Raw genomic sequence first — 10,012 nt, forward strand, 5'->3', positions numbered from 1 at the left:
AACAAGAACATCAACTGGGACCAGGTAAACCATGTCCTAAACGAAACATGTTGGGAAGATGTCTTAAATGACATGGATCCAAACCAGTGCCTTGGAAGGATCAACTTCCTGGCAGCCGAAGCATGTTCTAGGCATATTCCCCTAAGAAAGAAGAAGAGCAGGAGTAAACTGGAGAGAGAAAGACGCTCCCTCTACAGAAGACGACGAAGAGTCACTGAGCTCCTCAGGAGTGCTAGAATATCTGATACACGAAAGGAGGCGCTGACCAGGGAAGTGGAAATTATCGAACTTAAGTTAAATGACTCTTACAGGAACCAGGAGAGACAGGAGGAGCTTAAAGCTATTAGTGAAATTGAAAGAAATTCAAAATATTTCTTTTCATATGCCAAAAACAAGGCAAATACCACATCTAGTATTGGGCCCTTACTCAGACAGGATGGGACTTACACAGATGACAACAAGGAAATGAGTGAAATATTGAAATCCCAGTACGACTCTGTGTTTAGTGAACCACTAATCGGTCTGAGGATCGACGACCCAAATGATTTCTTCATGAACGAGCCTCAAAACTCCATAAATGTATGCCAGATTTCCGACATTACCCTAACTCCGATAGATTTCGAAAAAGCCATTGACAACATGCCCATGCACTTAGCCCCGGGCCCAGACTCGTGGAACTCTGTTTTCATTAAAAACTGCAAGAAACCCCTCTCGTGTGCCCTAAGTACACTATGGAGGAGGAGCTTGGACATGGGTGAAATTCCACAGTCACTTAAAACAACAGATATAGCCCCACTCCATAAAGGTGGCAGCAAAGCATTAGCTAAGAACTATAGACCAAAAGCCCTGACGTCCCACATCATAAAAATCTTTGAGTGCTAAGAAGCAGGATTGCAAATCACCTGGATTCCCAAAATCTGCACAATCCAGGGCAACATGGGTTCAGGGCAGGTCGCTCCTGCCTCTCACAACTACTGGATCACTATGATATGGCCTTGGATGCACTGGAAGAAAATCAGAATGAAGATGTAATATACACAGACTTTGCAAAAGCATTTGACAAATGCGATCATGGTATAATAGCCCATAAAATACGTGCTAAAGGAATAACTGGGAAAGTGGGGAGATGGATCTTCAACTTCCTAACAAATCGAACACAAAGAGTAGTGGTCAACAGAGTTAAATCGGAGGCTGCCATAGTGAAGAGCTCTGTTCCACAAGGCACAGTACTCGCCCCCATCTTATTCCTTATCCTCATATCAGACACAGATATACATCACAGCACCGTATCATCCTTTGCGGATGATACTAGGATCTGCATGAGGCTGTTATCTGCTGAGGACATGGTTAACCTCCAAGAAGATATAAACAAAGTTTTCCAGTGGGCAACGGTAAACAATATGATGTTCAATGAGGACAAATTCCAACTACTCTGTTATGGAAAACTGGAGGAGATAACTAGAACAGAGTATACTACAGACTCTGGCCATACAATAGAGCAGAAAAATAATGTAAGGGACCTGGGAGTAGTAATGTCTGAGGATCTCACTTTCAAGGATCACAACAGTGCCACGATTGCATGTGCAAAGGAAGTGATAGGATGGATAATGAGAACATTCAAAACGAGAGATGCCAAGCCAATGATGATCCTTTTCAAATCACTTGTTCTCTCTAGGCTGGAATACTGCTGTACATTAACATCTCCATTCAAAGCAGGTGAAATCGCAGATCTAGAGTGTGTACAGAGATCCTTTACTGCACATATAAGTTCTGTCAAGCACCTCAACTACTGGGAACGCTTGGAAGCACTCGACTTGTACTTGTTGGAACGCAGGAGGGAGAGATATATCATAATCTACACTTGGAAAATCTTGGAAGGAATGGTCCCAAATCTGCACACAGAAATCACTCCCTATGAAAGTAAAAGACTGGGCAGGCGATGCAAAATGCCCCCAATAAAAAGTAGGGGCGCCACTGGTACACTAAGGGAAAACATCATAAGTGTCCGGGGCCCAAGACTGTTCAACAGCCTCCCATCAAGCATTAGGGGAATTGCCAATAAACCCCTGACTGCCTTCAAGAGAGAGCTGGACAGATACCTAAAGTCAGTGCCGGATCAGCCGGGCTGTGGCTCGTACGTTGGACTGCATGCAGCCAGCAGTAACAGCCTGGTTGATCAGGCCCTGATCCATCGGGAGGCCTGGTCATGGACCAGGCTGCGGGGGCGTTGATCCCCGGAATGACCTCCAGGTAACCTCCAGGTAACCTGATATCCAATCTTTCATTACCTAATTATAAATGCAGTTACTGTGTTGCATACAGTACAATATATACATTGTGCATTATAATGGTCTCACAGGCCACAGAAGTTAGTGGAAAAAATCATTAGAAAAGAAAAACATACAAAAAAAAAAAAAAAAACTAATATGGAGCATGCAGCAGCTGATGTTACCATCAGCCTTTATCTTGGTAAGTATGGATGGGAAAATTGTTTTATTACAAAAAAAAAAAAAAACATTCTCTAAAGATTTTTTTTTTTAATTCTTGGACCCTGAGAGCAATTTTGATATCAGGGGTCTAGACTCTGAAAGAGTTAATACTGTGGCTGGAACAATTCACCTGCACTCAGAAGAGGAAGTAAGTTACTGACTTTTTTTGGGGTTATCCTGGAGGGTGATCTACACACAACCTATGTATGATAATTTATGTAACTATTTATGTGTACTTGTACCTGAATAAACTTACCAACATAATGACAGTCCACACTGGACCACTGTCAAATTGTCATCCGACCACTGCGAGGCAAAATTATAATGACCTACAGCGGACCAAAGGGTTGAGAGGTTCCTCTATCAAGTGCACGTTTTTTGATGAAGGTAATAATGAGTAATTGCTGGGCTAAGTGAGAGCCTAATTCAGGTAGGAAGCTAAAACAGTAATCATCTCACTGATGGGACTTGACACACGTTACTTGGTATGATAATTATACTTGTGTACCTGAAGTTAATTATACATGCTTATGTACCAGTTACCTACTTATTAAGTTTATTCAGGTACGGGTACACAAATATATAGTTAAGATAAGATAAGATAGGATTTCGTTCGGATTTTTAACCCCGGAGGGTTAGCCACCCAGGATAACCCAAGAAAGTCAGTGCGTCATCGAGGACTGTCTAACTTATTTCCATTGGGGTCCTTAATCTTGTCCCCCAGGATGCGACCCACACCAGTCGACTAACACCCAGGTACCTATTTGCTGCTAGGTGAACAGGACAACAGGTGTAAGGAAACGTGTCGAAATGTTTCCACCCGCCGGGAATCGAACCCGGACCCTCCGTGTGAAGCGGGAGCTTTAGCCACCAGGCCACCGGTGGCCTGTCTGTGTACCTATATTCAAAAAACTATTTAATTTACATTTGTTTACAGATTTATTATTGTAAATATACACAGCTTTTATACAAATTTAAAAAAATTACAACTTTGCATAGTCATCAAGTCATTAAAGTGAACTATTATGATTGACACTAAAATGTTCAGAAAATTCCTCAAAATCATAAGGGACTTTTTAAAAGATTTTTCAGCTGGGTATATTACAAAAGGTAGCAGCAAGTTCGATAAACCATGACGGGTATAAGAACACTCAGTGAGGTAAATATATGGAAGGTTGTGCTAGTTGTTTGTTTACATCATACTAGAATGGAGTATCATACCTCTTTTTTCTCCTCCTCACACTCTGCTGGCTTCTCCTCCACCTTCTCCAGGACAGCGCCTTGTTCAGTGTCAGACATAGTGGTGAGGAGCAGTGGGAAGACTGGTGGCAGCGAGGATAATGAAATAAGTTACAATAAGAGTGATGACTGCTGTGTCTTGCTCCTCTGCCATCAACCACAACCATAATGTACACATGTTGTAACCTCGCTGTCTACTCTTTATTATACTAACTACCACGGAATTCATACTATAATATTTTTATAATTATTATTTGAAGCGTAATTTACTTGAAAGATATTAATAACTCAAAAATATATATATGATTCGTTACCGATGAAATTATTTTATTTTATTTTATTGTATGTCTGTAGTATCTGGATTAAATGCTATTAGAATATAATGATAATTATTATCTTATGCGCTGTTCTTCATTGCATTATATCATTTAAAATAAAAATGCGTTGTAACTGATCAATACCATACATTGGAAATTGTAGCATTTCATTTATTTTTACGTCTATCATATTATCATTCTTAAAGAAACTGTCAATTTCTTCAGTTTTTAAATTGAATTATTTGATTCATCTGATGTCTATTTCAATTTTATATCTCCCTAAATATATACAAAAAAAAAATATACATACAATGCATTCACAAAGTTCTCAAAAAATCTGAAAAATTTTATTCTGAGAAAGAATACGTGTGAATATGTACAAATTTAGATAACGTAAAATACATAAAATATATTCAAATAAGCTATTATATTAGAAGTTCATTTTTTTTAAACATTTGCAGACGAAATTTTCCTCAAGAACGTCAGGTGGAGATGGCTGGCCGGGTCGCCAAGTTTTTGGTAAATATTTATTCCCCAGTCTCTCCAATTTAATTTTTAATTTGAAAATGAATAATGTAAGTGATGTGTGGTCATGCTGTTATCATTATAATTATTATTATATTGATGGGGAGGCGCTAACTCCGTAAAGGGTGTTACAGCGCCTGGGGGGGGATGGATGGGTGACACTCAGGTTGATCCAGAGGAGACGATAATAATATCTTTATTTTCTACATGTACAAGGTATACAGTCATAGCTGACATCAGTGACATTACTATATAGAAAGCCCTTTGTTATGCAGAGCATTTCCTGGAAATTAGGTCAATTTTGTCCCAGGATGCGACCCACACCAGTCCACTAACACCCAGGATGCGACCCACACCAGTCCACTAACACCCAGGATACGACCCACACCAGTCCACTAACACCCAGGATACGACCCACACCAGTCCACTAACACCCAGGATGCGACCCACACCAGTCCACTAACACCCAGGATGCGACCCACACCAGTCCACTAACACCCAGGATGCAACCCACACCAGTCCACTAACACCCAGGATGCGACCCACACCAGTCCACTAACACCCAGGATGCGACCCACACCAGTCCACTAACACCCAGGATGCGACCCACACCAGTCCACTAACACCCAGGATGCGACCCACACCAGTCCACTAACACCCAGGATGCGACCCACACCAGTCCACTAACACCCAGGATGCGACCCACACCAGTCCACTAACACCCAGGATGCGACCCACACCAGTCCACTAACACCCAGGATGCGACCCACACCAGTCCACTAACACCCAGGATGCGACCCACACCAGTCCACTAACACCCAGGTACCCGTTTTACTGATGGGTGAACATAGACAACCAGTGTCAGGAAACACACCCAGTGTTTTGACCCTCGCTGGGAATCGAACCCAGACACTCGCCATGTAAAACGAGAGCTTTAGCCACCAGGCCACGGGGCACCGTGGATCAAGAGCCTCTCACCATCATCAAAGTAGAAAATAATGTAATTGTTGGTAGTGAAGTGTGCGAGTTGTGCTTCACTAGTTAGTCTTTATGATTTGAGTGCGATCATAAAATTTAATAATAGTAATTAATAATAATAGTAATTAGTAATAAAAATAATGATAATATTACCTTGTTTCAATTCATTATATGCTAATTATGTTTATTTAGGTTTCATACTTTGTTTAAATTTTGGTTAATATTGAATTCTACCACCACCAGGCCACAGTGGCCTGTGGCCTGGTGGCAAAAGCTTTTGTTTCCCATGGTGAGGATCTGGATTCGATTCCCAGTGAGGGTTGAAACATTGGGTGTGTTTCCTTACACCAGTTGTCTGTGTTCACCCTTCAGTATAAAATGGGCACCTGGGTGTTAGTTGACTGGTGTGGGTCGCATCCTGGGACAAAATTTACCTAATTTGCCTGAAATGCTCTGCATAACAGAGAGATACATGATTATATACACCTGGAAAATCCTAGAGGGACTAGTACCGAACTTGCACACGAAAATCACTCACTACGAAAGCAAAAGACTTGGCAGACGATGCAACATCCCCCCAATGAAAAGCAGGGGTGTCACTAGCACGTTAAGAGACCATACAATAAGTGTCAGGGGCCCGAGACTGTTCAGCTGCCTCCCAGCATAAGGGGGATTACCAACAGACCCCTGGCAGTCTTCAAGCTGGCACTGGACAAGCACCTAAAGTCGGTTCCTGACCAGCCGGGCTGTGGCTCGTACGTTGGTTTGCGTGCAGCCAGCAGCAACAGCCTGGTTGATCAGGCTCTGATCCACCAGGAGGCCTGGTCACAGACCGGACCGCAGGGGCGTTGACCCCCGGTACTCTCTCCAGGTAAACTCCAGGTAATAACAAGCGGCTTTCTATATAGTAGTATGTCATTGATGTCAGCTATGGTCTGTATACCTTGTACATGTACTTGTAGAAATAAAGATATTGTTATTATTATTATTACATCTCCTTGCCCAGGATTTGATGCTGGTCTTTTAGGCTGTGAGCAAAACGCTTTACCACAGGACTATACGTATTTGGATTTTCCTCTGTTAACCTGCTAATATTAGGGATGGGATTATTAAGCTAACATAACCAGAGGAAAACAGAATACCAGTTGCATATGACACATTAAAATATTATCATATAACAGTAGTTATTAAACTGTGCTAATTATGAACTATGCAAAATATTACTTTTCTCAGATCAGTGGTGCACGATTGGCTGGGGTTCGACACTACAGCAGTGATGCACGCACTGTCACCTTAATACCTGGAGATGGCATTGGACCAGAAATCTCGGCAGCTGTACAAAAAATTTTCTCTGCTGCAGAGGTTAGTAAGTCTTGAGTCATTTTTTTAATTAAGAGAGTAAAGATCAGCCATTATCTCGTACCATTAACAACTGTATGTATTGTAGGTACCTATTAGGGAAGATGTTGGTATACTGTAAGTGAGCATGATCAGCTAATGGCAGAATGTTGATATGGTACTCCCTTCATTCAAAGGATTATTTTGATATACATACGTACTGCACTAAAAAAAAAAAAAAAAAAAAAAGATATTGTAGTGAGTATAAAAAATTGTGCATTTTTTATGTTCAATCATAGTTTTATAAGTTATGACAAATGATAATTAAGATGTGTACATAATACAGTATGTATTGTATTTTTTATGATAAGTATTTTACTTCTAGAATAATGCTTTTGTGTATCTGAGTTGTTGCAAATTATTTGGTTTATACAGTACCTGTATCGTGTTTTTGTGTAGTTTGCATATTATACTTAAACTAATAAGTGAATAATGTAAACTGGGTTAAAATTGGTTCAGCCATCACCAGACCTTTTCTATACTGGGTTTATTTAGCGTATATTTGTTTGCTTGTACTCATTATAAAGGAAATGGGAACTGTAAATGGTCCAGTTTGGTAATGAAAAATTACTGAAGAAAATGATGTACAGGTACCATCCGATTTACGACCAAGATTGGTACCAACCAACTGGTCGAAAGTCAAAATGGACATAAGTCGAATCTTACTACTGAATATCAACATCACATTTTTTTAATGATTTTATTTTGTTTCATTTTAGTATTTCATTTATTACTTTACTTTTTATGCTGTTAGTACTGTATTTTATACTGTAAGGTTTAGGATAAACACTCTGTACAACACAAACAGTTGTTTATTTCCCCAAAAATTTGGCATACAAAACATGGTCGTAAGCCGAGTGGTTGTATGTCGAGCAGGTCGTAAGTCGGATGGTAGATGTACAGTATTATTACATGTTGACTATTTTCAGGTTCCAATTGTCTGGGAAGAAGTTGATGTAACACCAGTGAAGGGCCCTGATGGCAAGTTTGGGATACCTCCGGCAGCCATTGATTCAGTTAATCGAAATGGAATTGGGTTGAAAGGCCCTTTAATGACTCCAGTTGGCAAGGGTCATCGCTCCCTGAATTTGGCTATTCGTAAAGAATTTAATCTTTATGCTAATGTACGTCCATGCCGGAGCATGGAGGGATATGAGACACTCTATAGAGATGTGGATGTGGTGACCATCCGTGAAAATACTGAAGGAGAATACTCAGGTATTGAGCATGAAATTGTAGATGGTGTAGTGCAAAGTATCAAGTTGATCACAGAACCAGCTTCTCGTCGTGTAGCAGAGTATGCCTTTCAGTATGCCCGTAATAATGGAAGGTAAGCTTATTTCACCAACATAAGAGGTAGGAATGTCTGCGTCACTTGGCATTTTTTGTTTGTCAAAAATTTAACGTTTAGTTTTGTTCTCGTCATTCTAAGCACTAGGCCAATACAATGGCATATCTATTATTACTTTATTTGTGAAATAATGTGAGTTGCCAGGAAGTCTTTTCAAGATAAAATTTTCTTTTGTTTATTTCCCAAACATTGATATCCTAAAGAAAATATGAAGTATGAGATGGAATAGATTTTAGCATGCTTCCTTTCTTTACATTCATATTTTAAATGTCCAATAAATTTCAGGTCTAAAGTAACAGCAGTCCATAAAGCAAACATTATGCGAATGTCAGATGGACTTTTCCTGCGTTGTTGCCGGGAAGCTGCAGAGAGAAACCCTGACATCAAGTTCGAAGAAAAGTATTTGGATACAGTATGCCTAAATATGGTACAAGATCCATCAAAGTATGATGTGTTGGTTATGCCTAATTTGTATGGGGATATTCTTTCTGACCTTTGTGCTGGATTAGTAGGTGGCTTAGGTCTAACACCATCTGGAAATATCGGTGAGGGTGGTGCGGTCTTTGAGTCGGTTCATGGCACAGCACCTGATATTGCAGGTCAGGACAAAGCAAATCCAACAGCGCTTTTGTTATCTGCAGTAATGATGCTTCGGTTTATGAACTTGTATAATCATGCTACAATTATTGAACAAGCTTGTTTTGAAACCATCAAAGAAGGTAATTTTCGAACCGGTGATCTAGGGGGCAAAGCAAAGTGTTCAGAATTTACAGATGAAATTTGTCGTAAGATTCAGGAAAGGAATGGGTAAGGCTTTTATTTTGCATTAATAGACTTGCATGCAATATTACAAATTAAGATAGACAACTAGCACAAAAATTTAGACTACCTAATAAAAACCCAGTTATAATGTTCTGAATTTAGTGAATACTATATAACAATGTGTGGTGTAAACTTTTAATTGTATACACTCCCATTATCTTATAGATTAAGTTGGCTCGTGAAACCAGTCAGTGATCTCATCAAGGAGTGCATAAAACTGACTTTGTTAAATTTGTATATTTTTGTGTTTTGAAATTTGTTATACATATATAGGGTGTTTAACCTTTAAACTGTCCAAACGTAGATCTACGTTCACATGCGTAGTCCTCTGACCTTTATTTTCTCTATTTGAAAGCATGTAAAAAAAACATAGATCTATGTTCGGAGCGCTACGCACGTCAGCGTAGATCTATGTTTGGACAGTTTAAGGGTTAAAAAAGAAGTAACCCATTTGCTACTATATTTAATAAACTGCTGGAAATGATTACCATTTCACTTTACATAAATGAACTCAACAAATGGCCACAATCCTTTCTTCAGTAAGAATTTCCAAGAAGTAATGGGTTGAATTTGGGATACTGTATATACGTATATATACATTTTTATAGGATGATACTTGCTATTATTAGTCTAAGCCTATCAAAATACCTCACTTTGCTGTGGGCACAGGTCAGGAGATAAATACTGATAATGCAAGTTCTAATTGATGCATGTTTGTAAACGTGGCTGCATAAGAATTGTTAATGTATATACCTGTACTTTTAAATTATGTGTATCACATGTACAGAAATAAAGCAAAAAATAAAAAGTTTTCCCATTTTATTTCATATACACACAGCATTCTAAATTTAAGTTAGAGCCAGATAAATACAAATAACCTCAGATGTACGTAT

General features: G+C 39.4%; 1 protein-coding gene across 1 annotated transcript; it reads left to right on the top strand.

The window, feature by feature from the left end:
- Positions 1-4,455: 4,455 nt before the first annotated feature.
- Positions 4,456-9,395, top strand: Idh3a (isocitrate dehydrogenase [NAD] subunit alpha, mitochondrial). The gene is made up of 4 exons (XM_070085474.1): positions 4,456-4,564; positions 6,782-6,910; positions 7,876-8,276; positions 8,583-9,395. Exons 1-4 carry the CDS (start codon positions 4,538-4,540, stop codon positions 9,106-9,108), a joined length of 1,083 nt encoding a protein of 360 aa, XP_069941575.1. The 5' UTR covers positions 4,456-4,537; the 3' UTR covers positions 9,109-9,395.
- Positions 9,396-10,012: the final 617 nt, after the last annotated feature.

The sequence above is a fragment of the Cherax quadricarinatus genome, chromosome 16 (genome assembly GCF_038502225.1).
Source record: "Cherax quadricarinatus isolate ZL_2023a chromosome 16, ASM3850222v1, whole genome shotgun sequence".
In the NCBI taxonomy this organism is placed as follows: Eukaryota; Metazoa; Arthropoda; class Malacostraca; order Decapoda; family Parastacidae; genus Cherax; species Cherax quadricarinatus.

Bases quoted from the DNA above. Each gene is read 5' to 3' on its own strand.
- Idh3a (XM_070085474.1), top strand. From the start codon at position 4,538: ATGGCTGGCCGGGTCGCCAAGTTTTTG. The intron at 4,565-6,781 runs GTAAATATTTAT...TACTTTTCTCAG, and splicing joins GCCGGGTCGCCAAGTTTTTG to ATCAGTGGTGCACGATTGGC. The intron at 8,277-8,582 runs GTAAGCTTATTT...AATAAATTTCAG, and splicing joins TATGCCCGTAATAATGGAAG to GTCTAAAGTAACAGCAGTCC.